Source organism: Scyliorhinus torazame, chromosome 2, assembly GCF_047496885.1.
Source record: "Scyliorhinus torazame isolate Kashiwa2021f chromosome 2, sScyTor2.1, whole genome shotgun sequence".
In the NCBI taxonomy this organism is placed as follows: domain Eukaryota; kingdom Metazoa; phylum Chordata; class Chondrichthyes; order Carcharhiniformes; family Scyliorhinidae; genus Scyliorhinus; species Scyliorhinus torazame.
This window is the reverse complement of record NC_092708.1, coordinates 262,401,992-262,428,169: the sequence shown is the minus strand read 5'-3', so window position 1 is coordinate 262,428,169 and position 26,178 is coordinate 262,401,992. Positions and strand designations below refer to the sequence as shown.

The 26,178-nt window shown below is 51.5% G+C and overlaps 1 protein-coding gene across 2 annotated transcripts in view; it reads left to right on the top strand.

Annotated features, from left to right (window-relative positions):
• The window catches only part of LOC140398093 (regulator of microtubule dynamics protein 3-like), a 583,369-nt gene that overhangs the window by 90,555 nt on the left and 466,636 nt on the right, over positions 1 to 26,178 (top strand). For both annotated transcript variants that reach the window (XM_072486340.1, XM_072486332.1), the window contains exon 4: positions 14,615 to 14,810. In XM_072486340.1, coding sequence (XP_072342441.1) covers positions 14,615 to 14,810 — 196 coding nt within the window. The remainder of the gene's footprint in view (positions 1 to 14,614; positions 14,811 to 26,178) is intronic.

The window sequence follows — 26,178 nt, the reverse complement described above, 5'->3', positions numbered from 1 at the left end:
GTGCGGAGTCTGCACGTTCTCCCCGTGTCAGCATGGGTTTCCTCCGGGTGGTCCGGTTTCCTCCCACAGTCCAAAGACATGCAGGTTAGGTGGATTGGCCACGATAAATTGCCCTTAGTGACCAAAAAAAAGGTTGGGAAGGGTTATTGGGTTACAAGGATCAGAACTCGCTGATGGGAGAGAGAGGTCCTTCCAGGGGCCCCTGGAGCTGGAAGAGGCCCATAGGGGCCTCATACAAGTGAGGGCTTAAGTGGGTCGGTGCAGACTTGATGGGCCGAATGGCCTCCTTCTGCACTGTATGTTCTATGTTCTCTAATGCTGCCTTTGACCTGTTGAAGGCCCCGCGTCATCTTGCCAGCTCCGCATAAGGCCTTCCCACCTCACCTCGCGATTCTGTTTCACCCATCTCAGCACCTCCTTAGTCTGCTTGCAAAGCTACCAGATAATCACAGCTCTTGGTTCATTCGCCATTGGCTTCGGCCAGAGCGACTAGTGAGCCCCATCCAGCTCAATGAGGGAGACATCCTCCTCTTCCTCCTCCTCCAACAACTTAGCGAACATCTCCTCAAAGTACTCTGTTGGCCTCCGGCCCTCCAGCCCCTTGGGTAGTCCCACAATTCGCAGATTTTGCCACCGTGATCTGTTCTCCTTGTCCTTCACTTTAGCTCTCAGCTCTTTGTTGCTCTACTCCACCCTCCGCAGCTCCTCTCCCTTTAAGGTGAGCTGGTCACTGTGCCACAATTCCTCCTCCACCCCCTTCAACACGTCTCTTTGCTCCTGCACCACCGTCGACATATTTCTAAGAGCCTCCTTTATGGGAGCCAGCATATCATGCACCAACTGTTTGAGTGCCGTGCACTATGCTTAGTGAACTACCGCTCAAACTCCACCGCCATCACCTCAGCCAACTTATCCACCGTAATGGGCACAACCCCACCTAGCGAGCTTGCTCCCGCCATCTTTCCACCAACAGAACTCCGCACCAAACCCGAGCTCCAGGTGGACTATCGCTCGCTCCTTTTCGTCCCGTATTTTTCCGTTGAGTTTTCGACATTGTTTAGTTACCACAACTTTTCTGGAGATCAATCATATGAGATTCCCGGTAAATCTGCGTGAACAAGGCCAATAAAGCAAGACCTCTAGCAGGAACCACCCGACGTGTGACCTCCACATACAGGTCGCCACTGGAACTCCCTCATTGCCTCAAATGATGCCTTACCTGCTGAGTATTTCAAGCATTTTCTGTTTCTATTTCAGATTTCCAGCCTCTGCAGCACTTTAATTTTGTATCAGTTTAAGACTGTTGTGTGGCGACTTCCGGTTGCGGCTATGCGGAGCTAAGTCACACATTCGGCGGCTCCCGCAACAACGGACTTTTGGGCTCTTTTCAGGGCCCCCAACAGCACTTTTTCGACGTTTGCCGGTGTGGGAAGGAGTCTACAACAGCTCCCCGTCAGTATATGGCTTCAACTAGGAGCGGGGCGACAAAAGTGGTGGTGGACCCGAAAAAGGTGCGAGGGAAGAAGGACAAAATGGCGGCGGGCGGAGACCAGGCAGCGTGGATGCAGTAGGCGGAAGAGCAGCAGGAGGGTATCCAGCGCTGCTTCAGAGAGATTAAAACGGACCTGCTAGAGCCGATGAAGACGTCTATTGATAAGCTGCTGGAGACACAGACGGCCCAGGGAGTGGCAATCCGCGAGGCTCGACAAAAGATCTCTGACAATGAGGACGAGATCTTAGGCCTGGTGGTAAAGGTGGAGGCGCATGAGGCGCTCCACAAGAAATGGCAGGAGCGGTTCGAGGAGATGGAGAATCGGTCGAGGCGGAAGAATCTGCGGATTCTGGGCCTTCCGGAGGGGCTGGAGGGGCCAGACGTGGGGGCCTATGTGGTCACCATGTTGAACTCGCTGATGGGAGAGGGGTCCTTCCAGGGGCCCCTGGAGCTGGAAGGGGCCCATTGAGTGCTGGCGAGGAGGCCCAAGGCTAACGAGCCTCCGCGGGCGGTGCTGGTGTGGTTCCATTGGTTCGTCGATCGGGAGTGTGTGCTCAGATGGGCCAAGAAGGAGAGGAGCAGCAGGTGGGAGAATGCGGAGGTTCGGATATATCAGGACTGGAGTGCGGAGGTGGCGAAGAGCAGGGCCGGGTACAATCGAGCGAAGGTGGTGCTGCACAGGAAGGGGGTGAAGTTTGGCATGTTGCAGCCGGCGCGACTGTGGGTTACCTACAAGGACCGGCACCATTACTTTGAGTCTCCGGAGGAGGCGTGGGCCTTTGTTCAGGCCGAGAAGTTGGACACAGATTGAGGGTCGGGATGGGTGATTGAGGACTGCGGTTGATATGCTATGTTTATTTTTGTTTCGATGGGGGGGCCTTTGTATTGCTCCGGGGTCCTTTTTCTTTGTGTTTTTTCTCTTTTGGGTTGGTGAGGGTGGCTAGGGCGGGTTGGGCACTGTTTTGGTTGGGTTGGTCGGGTGGGCTCTTGGAGGTGAGATGGGGCCCCGCGGGGGAGGGGGAGGCCCGAGCCAGAGGTGAAGGGACCGGGCCTGTAAAAGGAGCTGCGTCAGAGGTGGCGGGGCTAGGTAGGTGGAAAGCGCGGGCTCTTTCCCGCGCTGAAGACTGGAGGGGGCGGGCCCGGGGCGGGGAAGCGAGGATTGTTTCCCGCGCTTAGAACGGAGGGGGGAGGGGGAGAGCCTATGGATGGGGTCGGGGGAGGAGAGTGTGCCACACAATGGCAGGAGTCGAAGAAGAGGCGGGAGTGGCCGGGGTCAGCAGGAGTCAGCTGACTCGCGGAAGTGCAATGGGGGGAGTAAATCAGCTAGGATGGGTCCTAGCTGTGGGGGGGGGGGGGTTGGTTGTGGGGGGGAGGAATCGAGTTGCTGCTGCTATGGTCAAGGAGGAGCTGGAGCGAGTGGAGGGGGGTCGAGACGGGGGCATGCCGCTGTGTGGAACGGGCCGGGTGTGGGGTGCGGGCATGTGGCTGGCCGAGGAGGGGTCATGGCTAGTCGGCGGGGGAGGGGGGCGGGTAGCCCCCTGATCCGGCTGATAACCTGGAATGTAAGGGGACTGAATGGGCCGGTTAAGCGGGCCCGTGTGTCCGCGTACCTGAAGGGGCTCAAGGCGGATGTGGCTATGCTTCAGGAGACACACCTTAAGGTGGCAGACCAGGTAAGATTGAGGAAAGGGTGGGTAGGTCAGGTGTTTCACTCGGGGCTGGATGCCAAAAATCGAGGGGTGGCGATCTTGGTGGGAAAGAAGGTGTCGTTTGAGGCGTCGAGCATTGTGGCAGATAATGGCGGCAGGTACATAATGGTAAGTGGTAAGTTGCAGGGAGAGAGGGTGGTACTGGTCAATGTGTATGCCCTGAACTGGGACGATGCGGGTTTTATGCAGCGTATGTTGGGTCGGAGCCCAGACTTGGAAGTGGGGGGCCTGATAATGGGGGAGACTTAAACACGGTGCTGGATCAGGCACTGGATCGCTCCAGGTCTAGGACGGGTAGGAAGCCGGCGGCAGCTAGAGTGCTGAGGGGGGTTTATGGACCAGATGGGAGGGGTGGGCCCTTGGAGATTTGCAAGGCCGGGGGCTAGGGAATTTTCATTCTTTTCACATGTCCATAAGGCTTATTCCCGAATTGACTTTTTCATCTTGAGTAGGGCGCTGATAGCGATAGTAGAGGATATTGAGTATTCGGCAATAGCCATTTCGGACCATGCCCTGCATTGGGTGGACTTGGAGAGGGGGGAGGAGAGGGACCAGCGCCCACTGTGGCGCTTGGAGGTGGGGCTGTTGACGGACGAGGAGGTGAGCGAGCGGGTCCGAGGAAGTATAGAGAGGTACCTGGAGACCAACGACAATGGGGAGGTCCGCGTGGGGATGGTATGGGAGGCACTGAAGACGGTGTGGTGAGGGGAGAGCTGATCTCCATTCGGGCCCACAAGGGAGGGAGCGGGGGGGAGAGGGAGTGGCTGGTGGGGGAGATGGTGAGGGTAGACAGGAGGTATGCGGAGGAGCCCGAGGAAGGATTGTTGAGGAAGAGGCGTAGCCTCCAGGCCAAATTCGACCTGGTGACCACCAGGAAGGCGGAGGTGCAGTGGAGGAAGGCCCAGGGGGCGATTGACGAGATGGGGAAAAGGCAAACTGGATGCTGGCGCATCAGCTTCGGAAGCGGGACGCAGCTAGGGAGATCGGGGGAGTTAAAGACAGGGGAGGGAGAGTGGTGCGGAGTGGAGCTGACATCAATGGGGTCTTCAGGGACTTCTACGAGGAATTGTACCGATCCGAGCCCCCACGGGAGGAGGGAGGGATGGGCTGCTTCCTGGACCAATTGAGGTTTCCAAAGGTGGAAGAGGGAATTGTGGCGAGATTGGGGGCCCGATTGGGCTGGAGGAGCTGATCAAAGGGATAGGAAGCATGCAGGCGGGGAAGGCACCGGGGCCTGACGGTTTCCCGGTCGAATTCTATAAAAAATATATGGACCTGTTGGGCCCGCTGTTAGTTAGGACCTTCGATGAGGCAAGGGAGGGTGGGGGACTTTGCCCCCAACGATGTCCCGGGCACTGATCTCCTTGATCCTGAAGCGGGACAAGGATCCCCTACAGTGTGGGTCTTACAGGCCGATTTAGTTGCTAAACGTAGATGCCAAGGTGCTGGCGAAGGTCTTAGCCACGAGGATTGAGGATTGTGTGCCGCAGATCATCCATGAAGACCAGACGGGGTTTGTGAAAGGGAGGCAGTTGAACGCAAATGTGCGGAGGCTTTTGAACGTTATCATGATGCCGGCGAGGGAGAGGGAGGCGGAGATAGTGGTGGCGATGGACGCTGAGAAAGCCTTCGATAGGATAGAGTGGGGGTACCTGTGGGAGGTGCTGAAGAGGTTTGTGTTTGGGGAGGGGTTTGTCAGGTGGGTTAGGCTGTTGTATGAGGTCCCGATGGCGAGTGTGGCCACAAACAGGAGGAGGTCCGAGTACTTTCGGTTGCACCGAGGGACGAGACAGGGGTGTCCCTTATCCACCCTGCTCTTCGCACTGGCGATTGAACCCCTGGCTATGGCACTGAGGGAGTCAAGGAACTGGAAGGGGTTGGTGCGTGGTGGGGAGGAGCACAGGGTGTCACTTTATGCGGACGACTTGCTGCTGTATGTGGCGGACCCGGTGGGAGGAATGCCGGAGTTAATGAGGATTCTTAGGGAATTCGGGGACTTTTCGGGGTACAAGCTCAACATGGGGAAGAGCGAGCTGTTCGTAGTTTATCCAGGGGACCAGGAGAGGGGGATTGGCGAGCTCCCACTAAAAAAGGCGGCGAGGAGTGTGGTGTTGGGTGCTCTGGTGCACAGATGAGCCAACACAGTTGTATGTGGTACAACTCTATTTTATTTTAACTCTTATAATACAGTTCGTTCTGGATACTCTGCACGTGCTGTCTCCCTGAGTGTGTTTGGTAACAGATCTGTCCTGGTCCTCCTCTGCAGCTAATACTGACCACCGGGGGTCGTGTCTGTGCTTTTATATCTTTCTGTCATTGGTTGTGGTGTTGTGTGTTCTGATTTGTCTGTTGGTGTGTCTATCATGATGTGTGTGTTTGAATATCATGACATCCCCCCTTTTTACAAAGATATGTGCCTACGTGGTTATAAATATAATTGTGTCGTGAGTGCATCTAAGAGTGTGTGTGTGTGTTGTGTACAGCGTGTGTATATGACGTAACTATTTACATGGGGCGATGTCGGGTGCGTCACACTAACAAGGTTGTACCATAACAAAACTTGGATGCGAGAGAAAAAAAAACTTGAACATTGGTCTGGTCAGACGATATCTGGAACAATAAACAACAACAGGTTATAGTACAGAAGTGTTTGACTTTTTGAACGTATGAACAGTGTTATAAGTCCAGTCTAAAGGGTGACCGCCTCAAGAATGGGCTGGTCCTCAAGCCGGTTCAGCTGTGGAGATTTGGGGTCACACTGGTTCACCTTGGACTGTTGGAGGTGATGCTGTTGCCGAAGTCTCTACTTTACCATTTGTTGTACTTCGTGCAGTGCTTGGTTTTTTCATTCGTGCAAATATAACATTCAACATCTTTGTTAGTGGTGCCTTGGCTGTGGTTTGGTTCTGGTGGCGATGGAAGGGGCATGATCCGTGGCATCTCCACGAAGTCATCCTTGGGAACCAGTGGAGGATCCGGCGTGTGCGTACGGTTCAGTTGCGAGCGTGGAAGGCGGCGCAAAGCTCGCTGATTGCGCCTACGCACCAATCCATCCGCCCTGCATGCCAGGAACAAGGTGGAGTCTTTTTCTTTTTATGTTTGTGGTGGACGGCATCTTGTAGCCGATGGGTCGTTGCCATCGAAGTAGCACCATCACTAATATCATGCAAGGCGATGACTGTGCCAGATGTGGAAGTTGGCCGAGACCGTGCATGCTGGTTCCGGCCACCTGCTGTGCCGGAAGGGCGACTCCGCAGAGAAACGTCGAAGCATGTCGCCTTGGAGAGAGAATTGTTGCTCGCATCAACGTCTGGCGATGGCGCGAATTGGTGTGTCCATCTTGGACCGCCGGTGCTGGTTGCCACTGCCAACCCAGTGGGACTGCCACGCGATCCATTCCCTGTCGCCGTGGCATCCGCCGTCACCCTGAGCGTGCCATCACCGAGGCCGCGACACCGCCCGTCCGGAGCAAGGTCTGGCGTGCGCAAATCAGAGTTGGCGCTTGGCTGCTCCCCATCTGGAGTCCGGTCTGCCTTCCGTCGATGCCCCCCGTCCGGAGTCCCAACAGGTTCACTGGAGGCAGCCGAGATTCCCTGAAGCTGCACTTCTGGAGTCGGAACATGCAGGAATGCACCAACCAGTGGAGAGGGTCGAGCCATCGAGGGTGGAAGCGGTGCGCCGCCACCGCAGTCGTCAGTGGTCCCACCGTGATCGTCGAGTGCCTCGGTACGCACTAGGCGAGGTCTGTCACCTTGCACCTTTTGCATGGGAAGTGGGATGCTGTCGTCACTCGTCTCACATCCCGTGGATAGATCCTCATTAGCAGCTTGCTGTTCACTAGGGTTGGGTAAATTGTCAGAGTTTTCATCTGGTGGTGCACACCATGTCGGTGGACTGTCATTGTCTTGCCGTTGTCCTTCATTTGGGCTTTTCTTCTTTGGAATTTTAAATCTTCCCCCAGACATTGCAGAACCTTGTTTATTACCCCCAAATTCTCCCATATGTATGGTCTCGAATATAGGATCCACTGTTTCTATCGACATTGTACTATTTTCCAAAGAACATTCCGTTTCACTTTTCTTCTCAGGTACCTCATATGTATCTTTGTCTAATGTACATACCTTCATGGTCTCTGGGTCTGATTTTGCTGGGACTGGCATGGTCACAGTCTCTCTTTTACTGTTCTCAATTGCCCACATTATACTCCCCATACATAACTGCTTAATCACTGGGGTTAGTGTGTTACAATGGATAATCGGGTCGACCTTATCTGCATCTTCACCATTAGTGGAAAGTACACTTGGTTCACTTGAAAGTGCTGTGGGTTTTAAATTCGTTATCTGGCTACTCGATGTCGGTGTCCTCAGGATTCTTGCTCCAATGTTCTGCTCAATAATTAGTGGAGTGTGCATAGGTTCAATGCAATTAATGTTCCCCTCAAGGTTTGAAGAGTCATTACTGACTAACTGCTGGTCTCCGAAGTTGGGATTTTGCGGCGTTGTGTTGAAGGGAGACATTTGTCCCTGCTGTAGATATGATTCAGGTTGTGTTATTTCCATTACCTGAGGATCAATGTCTTGTCCATTTTTTCGATCCGTACTAAAACACTGGCAATTCTCAGTCTGCTCCTTGCAAGTTAAACATTCAATTAATTTCGTTAGCAAATCCTCAGCATCCTTCTGTGGCCGTGCAGCATTATTAATCCCTGTTCGGCTATAATGATCCTGAAGGTCAGCGCATAAACCTTTTTTCTTCGGGCTTGGACGAGGCGATTCCTTTGGCTTGTCTTCAGTTGGGCTTGAACAGTCTTCAGCGCTGTGCCCTTCATTGTAGCATGAGAGACCGTCATGGTCATGCTGCTGTGTAGTGGAGCATGGTAGGCTGTTATAGCCTTCTTGCTGTTCACGTGAGCATGGCAGACTTGCATCGTCTGCCGCTGGTTGGTCAGGAGAGGTTGCTAGACCCTCATGGTCTTGTTCCTGCAAGGACTGCACATTGGAGTCTTGCGTTGCTTCTATCGTGGAGGCTGTCCACGAGCTCTCTGTGGAGGCTTGTGACACTGGAGTCACTTCTTGTTCGTGCAAGGACTGCGCTCTGGAGTCTTGCGTTGCTTCTATCGTGGAGGCTGTCCACGAGCTCTCTGTGGAGGCTTGTGACACTGGAGTCACTTCTTGTTCGTGCAAGGACTGCGCTCTGGAGTCTTGCGTTGCTTCTATCGTGGAGGCTGTCCACGAGCTCTCTGTGGAGGCTTGTGACACTGGAGTCACTTCTTGTCCGTGCAAGGACTGCGCTCTGGAGTCTTGCATTTCTGCAATTGTGGAGTCTGTCCACGAGCTTGCTGTGGAAGCTTGTGACACTGGAGTCACTTCTGGTTCATGCGAGGACTGCACTCTGGAGTCTTGCATGTCTTCTTTCATAGAGTCGGGAACGTTGAGCGGGACGTGGACCACGCTCTGTGTGGCAGCAGGGCGCTCTCCGTGTGCTTGCACCGCTCCCTGTCTGTTAATGTCAGGCTGCAGCATCATCCGGTACTGATAAGTTGGAACGTCATATCTGCTGGATTGAAGATCCTCAAATCCGAAAAATGAATCCGCATCTGCGTCGGATTCAATGTGGGGGCCGCCAATGTGCAACACGAAAGGTTCGTCCGAGTCATAGTCGTATAGGACCAGGGAGCTATCATTGGGCTCGCGAGGTCCGGAAACACTGTAAAGATCGTCATCGAAGTATTCGAGGTCGGAATCATCGGCTTGTGCGTAGGTAACTGCTTGTCGGAGGGTTCTTCGGAGGTCAAATTCATCTCCTGGGTCAATTTGCGGTAATGTGCTGTCATTCCAGGTGAGGGAAGGTTGTTTTACAGCTTTAACAGATTTTTGTTTTTTTGATTTGGGACGTTTCCCTTTTAAATTGGATTTGGGACATTTCCCCTTTAAATTGGTGCAGTCTGGGGCCTCTGACATCCTGACGCTCGGTATGTAGCACGTAGGAAGCGACTGCGCATGCTCAGATCGCTGTTCCTTTACCGATGGCCGTTTTCTTGACTGCGCATGCGCAGCATCTCGCGCATGCGCAAACGAAACTTCCGGTTCTGCGCACTGCTCGCGCAACTGTGCTAGCGTGATACCTTTAGCAAGATGGCCGCCAACCTCGACCCAGCCCTCTCTCAGGCCCGGGATTTCGGCCTCTGGGAATTCGGGCTCCGGGATCCCAGCCACGAGGTGAGTACTGCAGCTTTTCTTACCTTTACTTGCCGATTGGATTGCGTTTTCTTCACAGTACTTGGAGAATTTGTCCAGGACTGCCTGGTAATCGTACCTTTGCTGCCTCCTGAAGAACCTGAACCTTGTGAATATTTCTCTTGCCCTTGCACCGGCGATGGTGAGGAGAAATTCAATTTTTTCGCTATCATCCAGGTCTTGGAGTTCAGCTGCCACCAGGAACAATTCGAACCATTGCCGGAATCGCCGCCAGTTTTCGCGGAGATCGCCGTAGCACTGGAGCGGCTGCGGAACCGGGAGCTCTATCATTTTGCCTGGGCACTGCTGGTTGTCTGTGTACACTGAGGTATGCCGGCAGGTATCGATCCACTCCTGTACCATGTGGTGTTGGGTGCTCTGGTGCACAGATGAGCCAACACAGTTGTATGTGGTACAACTCTATTTTATTTTAACTCTTATAATACAGTTCGTTCTGGATACTCTGCACGTGCTGTCTCCCTGAGTGTGTTTGGTAACAGATCTGTCCTGGTCCTCCTCTGCAGCTAATACTGACCACCGGGGGTCGTGTCTGTGCTTTTATATCTTTCTGTCATTGGTTGTGGTGTTGTGTGTTCTGATTTGTCTGTTGGTGTGTCTATCATGATGTGTGTGTTTGAATATCATGACAAGGAGTTTCAGGTATCTGGGAGTCCAGGTGGTCAGGAACTGGGGGCCCTGCATAGGCTTAATTTTACAAGGCTGGTGGAGCAAATGGAGGAGGAGTTCAAGAGGTGGGATGTGTTGCCGCTGTCCTTGGCGGGTAGGGTGCAGTTAATCAAAATGACGGTGCTCCCAAGGTTTTTGTTCCTGTTCCAGTGCCTCCCCGTGTTTATCCCGAAGGCTTTTTTCAGGTGGGTTAACAGGAGTATAATGGGGTTTGTGTGGGCGCGAGGGACTCCAAGGGTGTTCCTGGAGCGGAGTAGAGACAGGGGGGGATTGGCGCTACCCAACCTCTGTGGATACTACTGGGCCGCCAATGCGACGATGGTGCGCAAGTGGGTGATGGAGGGGGAGGGGGCTGCATGGAAGAGGCTGGAGACGGCGTCTTGTGTGGATACGAGTCTGGGGGCGCTGGCAACGGCGCCGCTGCCGCTCCCTCCAAGGAAGTATTTCACGAGCCTGGTGGTGGTGGCTGCCCTCAAAATGTTGGGGCAGTGGAGGCGGCACAGGGGGGAAGTGGGGGCCTCGGCGGGGACCCCATTACGGGGGAACCACCGGTTCGCCCCAGGAAGAACAGGTGGAGGGTTTGCGGGGTGGCACAGGGCAGGGATACGAAAGTTGGGGGACCTGTTTGTGGATGGGAAATTCGCGAGCCTGGGTGAGCTGGAGGAGAAGTACGGGCTTCCCCCGGGGAACACCTTCAGGTACTTACAGGTAAGGACGTTTGCGTGTGTTAGGTGCTCAGGGAGCCCGGCAAATCACACCCATATGTTCTGGGCATGCCCAGCGCTGGAGGAATTTTGGAAGGGCGTAGCGAGGACGGTGTCGAGGGTGGTAGGATCCAGGGTCAAACCGGGCTGGGGGCTCGCAATATTTGGGGTGGCAGAGGAGCCGGGAGTGCAGGAGGCGAAAGAGGCCGGAATTCTGTCCTTTGCGTCCCTGGTAGCCCGGCGAAGGATGCGAGGCCCCGAAGCGTGGAATCCTGGATCAACGATATGGCGGGGTTTATTAAGTTGGAGAGGGTGAAATTTGCCTTGAGAGGGTCAGTACAAGGGTTCTTTAGGCGGTGGCAACCGTTCTTAGACTTCCTGGCAGAGCGGTAGACATTGGTCAATAGCAGCAACAACCGGGGCGGGGGGTGTCACTTTATTATTTTTTGTTTTTGTTATTCACACTGGAGGGTCTGAGGGGGTGTATATACTTGTTGTATTAAGCCGGGGTGTTAATGTTAATTTATTATTTATGTACAGGGTGGGAGGGGGGTATGGAGGGTTGTTTTTCTGGACTATGTTTTGTACTTAACCCTGTTGGGTTCCTTTTTTATTTTGTTATTGATATTTTATGAAAACCTTTAATAAAAATTATTTTATTTAAAAAAAGACTTGTGTGGCACAAATGTTAGTTGACACTGAAGTGTCAGGCAATGACCATCTCCATCAAGAGAGTGGCTAACCATTTTCCTTTAATTTTCAAATGGTGTAATCGCCGCCAGGACCCCAAGCATCAACATCCTGGGGTCACGCATTGACCAAAAACTGAACTGGGTCAGCTACATAAATGCTGCGCATGTGCTGGGAGGCATGGTAGGACAGTGGTTAGCACTGTCACTTCGAAGCTCCATGGTCCCAGGTTCGATTCCCGGCTTGGTTCACTGTCTGTGCGGAGTCTGCACGTTCTCCCAGTGTCGGCGTGGGTTTCCTCCGGGTGCTCCGGTTTCCTCCCACAGTCCAAAGATGTGCAGGTTAGGTGGACTGACCATGCTAAATTGCCCTTAGTGTCTAAAAACACTAAGTTGGGGCTGGTTTAGCACAGGGTTAAATCATTGGCTTTGAAAGCAGACCAAGGCATGCCAGCAGCATGGTTCAATTCCTGTACCAGCCTCCCTGAACAGGCGCCGCAATGTGGCGACTAGGGGCTTTTCACAGTAACTTCATTTGAAGCCTACTTGTGACAATAAGCAATTTTCATTTCATTTTCAAAAGGTTGGTGGGATTCCTAGGTTATGGGAATGGGGGGATAGGATGGAGGTGTGGGCTTGGATAGAGTCCCCTTTCCAAGGGCCAGTGCAGACATGATGGTCCGAATGACCTCCTTCTGCACTGTAAATTCTATGATTCTATGATTGTTTGGGTATTTCTGAGGAATTGGATTGCTCCTGACTCCCCAAAGCTGCCCTCAGGCGCACGGAGTGTGTAATAATCTCGCCAAGGCCAGCCTTCCAATATCATACCCTTTTATTTACATAATGGAAAAGGCTACATCCATGACTTACAGCGCACAAGTCCAAGCTCGGGCCCTACAGAATACCAGTCCGTGTTGGAGCAGCAGGTTTTAAACTCACGCTGCTCATTTATCATTGGGAGAGCACCCGCCAGCTCATTAAAGAAGTTCATGCTCCATGAAGCCCACAGGGAGATCTATTGATGATCCACTGTGTCCTTCATGGCCAACATAACAGACTGTGATAGAATACTTTCTACTTGCCTAAATTCTGCAGTTCCAGCAAAACTCAACACTATCCAGGATAAAGCACTCCTTCCACTGGCTTAAACATCCACTACCTCTGCCATTACTGTACCATGACAGTAGCGTGTACTGTCAGTGTCAATGGAATGCACTGCAGCAACTCAGTAACTCCTCCCAAATCTTCGATCTCTGCCACTTCAGGCAAGGGCAGCATGGGAATGTCATTATCTGCAAGGTATACACCATCTGAGACATTTTTCTAGCTATTCAATTTTCTTATTTGGTACAATTACCAGATCTGTTGCTTGCCTGTTAATTTATGTCTGGCTGTGAAATGCTGTATAATTTGGCTTCAGATTAAACATGGGCAAGGAAACCTCCTGACGATTACCACATCAACCCGCCACCATCAACTGATGAATCAGTACTCCTCCATACATGAAGCACTGAGGATGGCAGGGGTGCAGAATAGGTTCTGGGTGGGGGACTTCAATGTGGAAAATTGCCCAGGTGTGTCCTTTACACAAGGAACAGGACAAATCCAACCCAGCCTTTCCCATCCCAGGCTCACAAACGCTCAGTTTGTGTTCTGCAGCTCCTGACCTCACACAGCCTTGGTTCAAACATGGGCAAAAGATCTGAATGCCAGAGATGAGGAGAGAGTGACTGCCCTTGACATCAAGGCAACATTTGACCGAGTATGATATCAAGGAACCTTAGCTAAACTGGAGTCAATGGGAATCGGAGGGGAAGATCTCCATTGGTTGGAGTCAAGGAAGATGGCTGTGGTGGTTGGAGGTCAATCATCTCGTCTCCAGGACATCACGACAGGAGTTCCTCAGGGTAGTGTCTCGGGCCCAACCATCTTCAGCTGTTTCATCAATGACCTCCCTTCCATCATAAACTCAGAAGTGGGGATGTTTGCGGATGACTGCACAATGTTCAGCACCATTCGCAACTCCCCAGATAATGAAGCGGTCCATGTCCAAATGCAGCAAGACCTGGACAATATCGAGCCTTGGACTGACAAGTGGCAAGTTACATTCACGCCACACAAGTGCCAGGCAATGACCATCTCCTACAAGAGAGGATCTAACCACCACCCCATGACGTTCAGTGGTATTACCATCGCTGAATCCACCACATTCAACATCCTGGGGTTACCATTCATCAGAAACTGAACTGGACTAGCCAAATTAGTTCTGTGACTACCAGGGTAGATCAAAGGCTAAGAATCCTACGGCGAGTAACTCACCTCCTGACGCCACCAAAGCCTGTCCACCATCTACAAGGCACAAGTCAGGAGTGTGATGGTATACTCTCCACTTGCCTGGATGAGTGCAGCTCCAACAATACTCAAGAAGCTCAACACCATCCAGACAAAGCGGCCCTCCTGAACGTTTCCCCTTCCACCAACTTTCAAACCCTCGACCACCGATGAACAGTGGCAGTCTTGTGTACCATCTACAAGATGCACTGCAGTAACTCACCAAGGTTTCTTAGACAACACCTTCCAAAACCCATGACCATCTAGAAGGACAAGAGCAGCAGATATGTGCGAACCCCACCACCTGGCAGTTCCGCTCCAAGTCACTCACCACTGACTTGGAAATATATCTCTGTTCCTTCACTGTCGCTTGGGCAACATCCTGGAACTCCCTCCCTAACAGCACAGTGGATGTACCTACAAGGACTGTAGCAAGTTCAAGAAGGCAACTCACCACCACTTTCTGAAGAGCAATTAGGGATGGGTGATGAATGCTGGCCTAACCAGCAACGCCCCACATCCCGTATATGAATTTTTAAAAAACTTCAGTTTCAGAATTTGAATGCTGTCAGTATTCAAAATTGTTTAATGCTTCCAAACTGTCTTGCTGAACCAAGATTTATAGCGAAGTGTTTTACAGTTCTGGCATGTTGTTCCCCCATGCAAGCTTATTGTTAAGTGGGGTGATGAAACCATTAATCAGCAGACATTGCAGTGGCAAATTGAAAATTGTATTGTTAAATGATATAATTTATCTTTCTAGATACACTACAGCCAATGCAGAGTCAGATAATGACCGTGAAGAAGCAGCAGGTCAAACGGATCTAGCTTCCAAATGCCAGTCTCCTGGAAATTTAGATGAATTCACTCAGCTTTTATGTACAGCAGATAAGTTGCACGATGGCACAGACGAAGACCAAGCAAAAGGATTTAAGTTGCTCTTGGCAAACAAACCAAAGGTAATTTTTAAAAAACTATCTACACATGCTGTTTTTGAGAATGTCCACTCCTCAATCCTGTCCTCCGCTCCCTTGATCAGAATGATACAACATTACAGTCTGTAGATTATGATTGATTGATATTTATTGTCACATGTACCGAAGTACAGTGAAAAGTATTTTTCTGCGACCAAGGGAACGTGCACAGTATGTACATAGTAGACAAAAGAATAATCGCCATTGAAAATGGTACATCAACAAATAGAGATTGGTTACATGCAGAACAAGGGCCAAACAAGATCAGCATAGGGCATCGTGAATCGTGTTCTTACAGGGAATAAATCAGTCCAAGGGAGAGTCGTTGAGGAGTCTTGTAGCTGTGGGGAAGAAGCTGTTCCTATATCTGGATGTGCGGGTCTTCAGATTTCTGTATCTTCTGCCTGATGGAAGGGTCTGGAAGAGGAAAAAGCCTGTGTGTGTGGGGTCTCTGACAATGCTGTCCGCCTTCCTGAGGCAGTGGGAGGTGTATACAGAATCAATGGGAGAATGGCAAGCTTGAGGTAGCTCACATACCTCACTGATATTGCCCTTTTCTTATCACATACTTGAACTGCCCCTGCTACGCAATTAAATAAATGCCATTGAAATTCAAGTCTGCAAATCAATTTGCCATTCTTTGCCAGAATATACCATTCTGGCATGAAACAGTTGACTATACAATGTTAACACCATACTTTCAAGATTCCTGTGCAAGCCTTTGCGTGGTAAATTTCACAGCTTGAGTGCACCAAAATTATGCTTCTTTGTCATCGCCTTTTAAAAAAAATATTTTTATTCAAGGCATTTTCTTATATATGCATAAAATAACAGAAGAACAAAACAACTCAATAAACAACCACAACCCGCCTGCTCCCTTGACACCAAACTCCCGCCTCATCCCGCCTTCCCCATTTTAACCCCCTTACTCCAGGCTCCCCCCCCCCCCTTACTCACCCCTCAATTCTCCTTGAAGAACTCGTTAAACGGCTTCCATCTCCAGGTGAACTCCTCTGCTGACCCTCGCTCACCCACACACCTGTCTTCGGCGGCTTTGAGTCCCCCCTAACAAAATCAATTTCAGGGCTATCAGGGAGGCAAAGGCCAATACATCAGCCTCTCTCACCTCATGGACTCCCGGATCTTCCGATTCCCCAAATATCGCCACATCTGGACTCTGAACCAGCCCACCCCCACCCCCAACAACTTGGACATCACATCCGAGAACCCCTGCCATAACCCCTCAGTCTTGGACACGCCCAGAACATGTGGACGTGATTCGCGGATCCCCCCGTGCACTGCCCACACCACACCTATCCTCTACCCCTGCAAAGAACCTACTCGTCTTCACCACCGTCATAGGAGCCCAATGAACCACCCTAAACTGGATGAGGCTTAACCTCGTCCATGAGAAGGATACGTTCACCCTCTGCAAGATCTGCGCCCACGTCTCGTCCCCCACCTCCCCTCCCAGTTCCTCCTCCCATTTGCACTTAATATCCACCACCAGGGCTCCCTCCCACTCCATCAATTCCTCATAGATATCCGACACCTTCCCCATCCCTATTTCATCCTTCAACAGCACCTTATCCTGAAACCCTAGGGGGAACATCCCAAGAAAGGACGGCACCTCTTTCCTCACGAAGTCCCGAACCTCCAGATATCTAAAGCTATTCCCCCTGGGCAACACACACTTCCTGCTTGTCCTCCAGGCCCGCAAACATGGCCCCTATAAACTAGTCCCCAAAGCTCTTAATCCCCGCCTGCCGCCACCCCCTAAACTTTGCATACAGCCTCAATGGCGCAAACTGGTTATCGCAGATCAGTGCCCACACTGAGGCACCCTCCAGCCCCAAATGCTGCCTCCACTGCCCCCACACCCTTAGGGCCGACACCATTACTGGACTCGTGGAGTACATGGCTGGTGAGAACGGTAAAGGCGGCAACAACAAAACCTTCAAACTCGTTCTCCGACATGATGCCGCCTCCACCCACCCCCACACCAACCCCTCCCCCAAGGCCCATTTTCTTACCGTTGCAATATTTGCCGCTCAGTAATAATATATCATATTCGGCAACGCCACTCCCCCCTCTGGCATTAATTGGGAACACCTCACTCTTTCCCATGTTCAATTCATATTCCGAGAACAGGCAGAATTCTCCCCCCCCCCCCCCCCCCCCCCCCCCCACCCCCTGCTCAATCCCTCTCCAATCCCTCGATGCCCTAAGCGCCATTGCCAACGATTCTGTCGCCAAGGCAAAAAGCAATGGGGAGAGCAGGCACCCCTGCCTGGTCCGCCGTAGTAGCCCAAAGAACCCCAAACTCACTTGGCTCATCCGCAAGCTCTCAACCTGCACCTTGTCTAGCAGCCGGACCCAATCCACAAATCCCTGCCCGAACCTGAACCACTCCAGCAAATACGTCCACTCCACCTGATCAAATGACCTCTCCGCGTCGCCATAGACTTTTTATAAAACTCTACCTGGAACCCATCGAGCCCTGGGGCCTTACCCACATGCATCGCCCCCATACCATCCATTACCTGCACCTTTTGCCCTCAAATACTACACGATTCGGGCATGGAAAGACTGCAAAAATCCACCTTGAACGGGAGCCATCAAATGTGCGACCACACTCCATGGCTGCCACCGGAAGTCATCATCCCCCCCCCTTTTCTTTCCTGGAGGAGAAGGTTCCACAAGTAACCCCATCCTCAATGCTGGAGGAGCCCAGCACATCTGTACAAAAGACTAGACTGAAGCATTTGCAATAATTTTCAGCCAGAATTGCTGAGTAGATGATCCATCTCGGACTCTTCCAGAGGTCCCCAGCATCACAGGTGCAAGTCTTCACTAATTCAGTTCACCCCACATGATATAAAGAAAAGACTGAAGGCACTGGATGCTGAAAAGGCTATGGGTCGTGGCAATATTCCGGAAATAATGCTGAAAACTTGTGCTCTAGCACTTGCTGCATCCCGAACCAAACTGTTCCAGTACAGCTACAGCACAGGCATTTACCCGGCAATGTGGAAAATTGCAGGACAAATCCAACCTGGCCAATTACCACACTAACAGTCTGCTCTAAATCATCAGAAAAGTGACTTATTTAGCTGTACACCACCATTCATGACTGGATGTGGCAGCACTGCAGAGTTTAGATCTGATCCGTTGGCATGGGATTGTGTAGTTCTGTCCATCACTTGCTGCTTATGTTGTTTGGCATGCAAGTAGTCCTGTGTTGTAGCTTCATTAGGTTGACATCTCATTTTAGTAATGCCTGGTGCTGCTCCTGACATGCCCACCTGCACTCTTCATTGAACCAGTGCTGATCCCAGGCTTGGTGGTAATGGTGGAGTGGGGGATATGCTGGGCCATTAGGTTACGGATGGTGACTGGGTACACTTCTGCTGCTGCTGATGGCCCACAGCGCCTCATGGATACACAGTCCTGACTTGCTAGATCTGTTCTGAATCTATCCCATTTAGCACAATGGTAGTGCCACATAACATGATGGACTTCGTCTCCACAAAGACTGTGCAGTGGTCGGTCACTCTCACTGTCATCTGCAGCAGGCAGGTTGGTGAGGATGAGGTCCATTATGTTTTCCCTCTTGTTGGCTCTTTCACCACCTGCTGCAGTCCCAGTCTTGCAGCTATGTCTTTTAGGACTCAGCCAGCTCAGCCAGTAGTGGTGCTACCGAGCCAATCTTGGTGATGTACAAAGACTTCACCCAGAGTACATTCTGTGCCCTTGCCACTCTCAGTGCTTCTTCAGTGGTGTTCAACATGGAGGAGCACTGATTCATCAGCTGAGGATGGACAGTGCGTGGTAATCAGAGGTTTCCTTGTCCACGCTTGATCTGAAGCCATGAGACTTCATAGGGTCCAGAGTTGATGTTGTGTATTGCCAGGACAACTCTTTCCCACTGTGTTTCCACCTCTGCTGGGTCTGTCCTGCCGGTGGGACAGGATACATTGAGGGATGGTGACAGTGGTGTCTCGGACATTATCAGTAAGGTATAATTCTGCGAGTATGACTAGGCCAGGCTGTTGCTTGATTAGTCTGTGAGACAGCTCTCCCCAGATGTTAGGAAGGAGGACTTTGCAGGGTCGATATGGCTGGATTTGCCGTTGTCATTTCCAGTGCCTAGATCAATGCCGGTCCATCCACTTTCTTTCCTTTTTATTGACATTGTGGCGGTCTGATTCAACTGAGTGGCTTGCTAGACCAATTCAGAAGGCATTTAAGAGTAAACCGCATTGCTGTGGATCTGGAGTCACATGTAGGCCAGCCGGGTGAGGACTACAGATTTCCTTCCCTAAAGGACATTAGCGAACCAGATGGGTTTTTAATGACAATGTTTCATGGTCATCATTAGACTTTTAATTCCAGATTTTTATTAGAGTCGATTTCCACCATCTGTTGTGGTTGGATTCGAACCCGGGTCCCAGAGTATTACCCTGGGTCTCTGGATCACCAGTCTAGTGATAACACCACTGTGCCACCTCCTCCCCAGCAGTCAGAGGTCATGGGCCCAGAGGGTCAGCAGTGAACGCAAATCCGGAGGGTCAGCAGTGAAAGTGAGGTTTAAAGAGTGGGACAGACCCTGAGCCTGGAGTATCAGCAACGAGCGGGAAGGCCAGGGAGTGGCAAAGAATGGTAGCCTTGAGGGTGGCAGGGTCTGCAAGATCGAGGGGTCTAAAGTGATCAAGAGGGCAAGAGAGCAGCAGAGGCCATGAACTGGATTGTGACACCAAGGAGAGTCAGGTTGCAGGATAGATGGAAGGTGGTTGGTTTGGAAACTAGGATCAGCAAAATTAGCACATTTATTAAATATTTTTTTAATTTATTTTATTTTTAAAGTTATTTTATTTACCAATGCAGGAATTTAGCAATGTAAAGCATTTCAACACTTTTTTCAGATGAGATAGCGCCGACATCACCTAAAGCTTTTGCGTTTGTTTTCATGAGAAAATCTAATTTGCTTAAAGTTACAATTTTAAGTGAAGAAGTACTTTACGGAGCCATGAGAAAGGAAAGGTGGTCAACAAAGGCAAAGGAGAAGGTTTATGATAGAGTGGAAGACAGAAGTGATTAAATTACAAAATGGATGAAGGTGCAAGACAAAAAGGGGGTGATAATCGGACAAGTAAACAGTTGGTGCAGAAAAATGTTCCCTTTAGGTTGCGGGGCTTTGTGGCAACCCAAATGTTCGAGCATGGTTCAAACATGGGCAAAAGCGCTGATTGCCAGAGGTGAGGTGAGAGTGACTACCATTGACATCAAGGCAGCATTTGATCGAGCATGGTATCAAGGAGCCCTAGCAAAACTGGAGTCAATGGGAATCAGGGGGAAAACTCTCCACAAAGGAAGATGGTTGTGGTGATTGAAGTCCGTCATCTCAGTTCCTGGACATCACTGCCAGAGTTCCTCAGGGTAGTGCCCTAGGCCCAACAATCTGCAGCTGCTTCATCAATGACCTTCCCTCTAACATAAGGTGTTACTTCATCCTGGGCAAGTGCGTGGTCAGTTCCAGCCCACGGGCTCCAGAGTCACAACACAAGTGAATTAACCAATAATTCTTATAAAAATTCCTGAAATCTTTGGCCCTTGGCTGCCAAGTGGTTACAGTCACCAGGTTTGTAAGTTGAAACACAATTACTGTTAATTTATACCCGGAAGTATCAGGAAATATGCAGTAAATGCAATTGGATGATAAGCTAATACCTACTGCCCCCTTTAATTGTCCCACCCTCTACCCACACTCACAAGACCGACAAACACAGAGGGGGAAGAAAAGGGTGAAACAATAATAAAGATGAAGGTCAGGTGGTGGTTCTTTAGTACTAAAGTAGATTAAAGTCCTTGGTTTGCAGCCTGTAATGATTTTCTCTGTAGTTTAGAAATGTATTACTCACAGCTTTTCTTCGAGGGGGCCCCTTTGCTTCATCTCAAACTTTGCTTTCAGTTGGCGGTTTATTTCCAGGCCTCAGGAGAGAGAGTTTGTTGGTTCACATCAGCCTTTTCTGCAGAGAGTAGGTTAGTTCTGGATTCTGCTTGAATAGCCTGTAATGGCTCTCCTGTACATAGATTCATCCAGGCTCTCTGCCAATTCAAAAACACAGCCTTTTTGGAGAGAAATGGAGAGGGGAGAGGACCGCAGACCTTCTTCAGGAATGCCAGGAGTCAAACTGAAACTAAATTCGGCCCTTGAAGTTCTGAAAAATATTGCAAAGGGATCAGATCCAAATACCACTTGTTACTGGACAGAGCCCAGCCTTTTAGATTAATACATTGGCCACCATCTAATCAATCAAACCAAGCCCCAGCCAATCTTTGTCATTGGTGCCGGTCAGTTTACAGCTCCAGTTTGAACCAGCACAGTGATCTCTCCTGCTGCTGAAATCCTCTGCTTGAATTAACGGTACAGGCCACTTGCCTTAAAGAAACATGTCCATTAATTAACCATGAATCAAAAATGTAACAGCCAAAATAAAAGAAAGGGGAAAGAAGGGAACAAACAGGAAACAAATAAGGACTCTTACAAAGATCAGGGGCGAAATTCTCCCGAAACAGCGCGATGTCCGCCGACTGGCGCCCAAAACGGCGCCAATCAGACGGGCATCGTGCTGCCCCAAAGGTGCGGAATGCTCCGCATCTTTGGGGGCCGAGCCCCAACATTGAGGGGCTAGGCCGACGCCGGAGGAATTTCCACCCCGCCAGCTGGCGGAAACGGCCTTTGTTGCCCCGCCAGCTGGCGCGGAAATGACATCCCCGGGCGGCGCATGCGCGGGAGCATCAGCGGCCGCTGACAGTTTCCCACACATGCGCAGTGGAGGGAGTCTCTTCCGCCTCCGCCATGGTGGAGACCATGGCGGAGGCGGAAGGGAAAGAGTGCCCCCACGGCACAGGCCCGCCCGCGGATCGGTGGGCCCCCATCGCGGGCCAGGCCACCGTGGGGGCACCCCCTGGGGCCAGATCGCCCCGCGCCCCCCCCAGGACCCCGGAGCCCGCCCACGCCGCCTTGTCCCGCCGTTCAAAAGGTGGTTTAATCCACGCCGGCGGGCCAGGCAATTTATTGGCGGGACTTCGGCCCATCCGGGCCGGAGAATCCAGCGGGGGGGCCCGCCAACCGGCGCGGCCCGATTCCCGCCCCGCCGAATATCCAGTACCGGAGACTTCGGCAACCGGCGGGGGCGGGATTCACGGCAATGCCCATCTCCAATAAGAGAAAATCAAAAAATCGCCCCTTGACATTTAATGGCATTACCATCGCTGAATCTCCCACAATCAACATCCTGGGGTTACCATTGATTAGGACGAGGCATATAAATACTGTGACCATAAGAGCAGGTCAGAGGTGAGGAGTCCTACGACGAGTAACTCACCTCCTGACTCCCCAAAGCCTGGCCACCTTACAAGGCACAAGTCAGGAGTGTGATCGAATACTCCCCACTTGCCTGGATGAGTGCAGGTCCAACAACACTCAAGAAGTTGGACGCTACCCAAGACTCTCGTAACCCCCACGGGGACCACAAGGAAACCATCATTCATCTTCCTGTGGGGCTTGTGGAATTTGAGCTCCCCAGATAATGGGGATCGTTATGTATTAATTAAAAGCTGGCCCAAAGCTGATGTAGTTAGTTCTCCCAGCAAGGACTATACTGGAAGCAATATGCTGCTTTGAACAAAACTTTATAAATAGTTTCATAAATTAATGTTAATTTACCACTGGTATTCTCAAGTTACTAAACTGGTGACGAAAATTAAAGGAAACTCTAGGCTCACTCATAGAACCACCTGACTGCATGAAGTTGCTGTTTGGGACGTGACATTATGACCATTTAAGATGCTATTGTTTGGAAAGTTGGAAGCCTTTGACGCAGGCCTGGAAAATTGGAACCAGGATGTGGAGCGCATGAGGTACTTTTTCCAGGCAAATGGGATTTTGGGGGAAGACCAGTAGATGGTGGTCCTCCTGACCGCTTGCAGGGCCCAGATATTTGGGATCGTGAAGAGTATGACTTATCTGGTGGCGGCAGACTCCAAATCTTTTGATGAGTTAGTCGCATTGGTTTCAGAACACTGGCCTTCTGTAAATATGCAGCGGTATTGTTTTAACACAGCAGTGCAGTCTCCAGGCAAATCAGTTACTGACTTCTTGACCAGCGTAAGATGTCTGGCTGAACACTTGAGTTCGGGCCATCCCTCTCTCTGATGCTGTGGGACCAAGTCGGTATCAACAACACGGCCACATGGAGGAATGTATTGGCGGAACCCAGCCTGGATTTGAAACGGGCCATTGCACTTTCGCTATCTTGAGAGCACTTGGAGAAAGGACTGCAGGGGTCCATGGACAGTGGTGTCCATAAATTGACTCTCCCTTCCTTCTGGCCAGATTTCCTCCAAAGGGGCAGCCTCAGAGCCAATTCCGCAACAGGGTTAGGATCTTGGGTGCTACCGCTGACCAGTGAGATACCTCCCCTGAGGATGATGGGGCCAGCCAGCGCATTGCCAATTGTGAGGGAGGCGGACCCATGACGGTCAGGACCGCCAGGTTCGATGCAGAGAATGCTGTTCACGACAACCAACCAGATTGCTACGAATCAGGGCTTTTTATGTGGGCACCCTGTTAAGGAGGACTGTTTAATGCAATTAAACTGTGTCACTGTTCAAAAGATAGCACCGCTCCGGGTCACACTACAGGTTAATGATCATCCGGTGAATATGGAAATGAAATTGGTGCTGCCGTCTCCATTGTGGACCTCCACACATTTCAGTGGCTTCAAGCAGGATTCATGCCACTGATGATTTGCGATACCAAAATGAGATTGACTACCGACATTGGGGAGCCTTTAAGATAGTGGTGACCACCATGACTCGTGTGACGCATGGGCAGCAGTCGGTTCTCCTTCTGTTGGTTGTGGTGCAGGGACCGGGACCAAATTTATTGGGGCGCGACTATTTTAGAGTCCTCCGTTTCGACTGGCATCAGGGGTGAGATTCTCCGACCCCCCGCCGGGTCGGAGAATCGCCGGGGACTGGCATGAATCCCGCCCCCGCTGGTTGCCGAATTCTCCGGCACAGGAGATTCGGCGGGGGCGGGAATCGCGCTGCACCGGTTGGCGGGCCCCCCCCCCCCCGCGATTCTCCGGCCCGGATGGGCCAAAGTCCCGCTGCTAGGATGCCTGTCCCGCCAGAGTGGATTAAACCACTTACCTTACCGGCGGGACAAGGCGGCGTGGGCAGGCTCCGGGGTCCTGGGGGGGAGGGGGGGGCGCGGGGCGATCTGGCTCCGGGGGGGTGCCCCCACGGTGGCCTGACCCGCGATCGGGGCCCACCGATCCGCGGATGGGCCTGTGCCGTGGGGGCACTCTTTTCCTTCCGCCTTTGCCACGGTCTCCACCTTGGCGGAGGTGGAAGAGACTCCCTCCACAGCGCATGCGCGGGGATGCCGTGAGCGGCCGCTAACGCTCCCGCGCATGCGCCGCCCGGAGATGTCATTTCCGCACCAGCTGACGGGGCACCAAAGGACTTTTCCGCCAGCTGGCGGGGCGGAAATTAGTCCGGCGCGGGCCTAGCCCCTCAAGGTTGGGGCTCGGCCCCCCAAGATGCGGATGATTCCGCACCTTTGGGGCGGCGCGATGCCCGACTGATTTGCGCCATTTTTGGCGCCGGTCGGCGGACATCGCGCCGATACCGGAGAATTTCGCCCCAGGTCTTTCGATTGGGCACTGTAAGTCTGTACAAAATAAGATAAGAACTAGGAGCAGGAGTAGGCCATCTGGCCCCTCGAGCCTGCTCCGCCATTCAATGAGATCATGGCTGATCTTTTGTGGACTCAGCTCCACTTTCCGGCCCGAACACCATAACCGTTAATCCCTTTATTCTTCAAAAAACTATCTATGTTTATCTTAAAAATATTTAATGAAGGAGCCTCAACTGCTTCACTGGGCAAGGAATTCCATAGATTCACAACCCTTTGGGTGAAGAAGTTCCTCCTAAACTCAGTCCTAAATCTACTTCCCCTTATTTTGAGGCTATGCCCCCTAGTCTTTCACCCCACCAGTGGAAACAACCTGCCCGCATCTATCCTATCTATTCCCTTCATAATTTTATATGTTCCCATAAGATCCCCCCCTCATCCTTCTAAATTTCAACGAGTACAGTCGCAGTCGACTCAACCTCTCCTCGTAATCCAACCCCTTCAGCTCTGGGATTAACCTAGTGAATCTCCTCTGCACACCCTCCAGTGCCAGTACGTCTTTTCTCAGGTAAGGAGACCAAATCTGAATACAATACTCCAGGTGTGGCCTCGCTAACACCTTATACAATTGCAGCATAACCTTCCTAGTCTTAAACTCCATCCCTCTCGCAATGAAGGACAAAATTCCATTTGCCTTCTTAATCACCTGTTGCACCTGTAAACCAACTTTTTGTGACTCATGCACTAGCACGGTAGCCTTGTGGATAGCACAATTGCTTCACAGCTCCAGGGTCCCAGGTTCGATTCCGGCTTGGGTCACTGTCTGTGCGGAGTCTGCACATCCTCCCCGTGTGTGCGTGGGTTTCCTCCGGGTGCTCCGGTTTCCTCCCACAGTCCAAAGATGTGCAAGTTAGGTGGATTGGCCATGATAAATTGCCCTTAGTGTTGGGTGGGGTTACTGGGTTATGGGGATAGGGTGGAGGTGTTGACCTTGGGTAGGGTGCTCTTTCCAAGAGCCGGTGCAGACTCGATGGGCCGAATGGCCTCCTTCTGCACTGTAAATTCTATGAAAGCACACCCAGGTCTCTCTGCAGAGCAGCATGTTTTAATATTTTATCGTTTAAATAATAATCCCTTTTGCTGTTATTCCTACCAAAATGGATAAATACCATGAGGTTTTCCAGGAGAGCCTGGGTAGGATAAAGGGGGCCAAAGCCCATATCTATGTCTTCTGAGGCACAACCCCGATATTTCAGGGCGAGGCCTGTCCCTTATGCTTTGCTGCCGAAAGATGACAAGGAACTTCGACTGCAGGACCTGGAGGTCATACGTCCAGTTCAGTTGGAATGGTCCATGCCTGTGGTGCCGATAATGAAACCCAACAAAACTGTCCGACTCGGCGGTGATTTTAAACTCGGTGAACAAGGCCTCGTGACTGGACCGCTCCTGCTGCCCTGGATAGAGGATTTATACACAAGATTGGCTGGAGGATGCTCCTTCACGAAGCTGGACATGAGCAATGCTTATCAACAGGTGGAGCTAGACCAGAGTCTAGCAGGTTTGCCACCATTAATATTCATCACGGGTTGGCTCAGTACACATGCCTCCCATTTGGAGTTTCATTGGCCCTGGCGATTGGGTGAT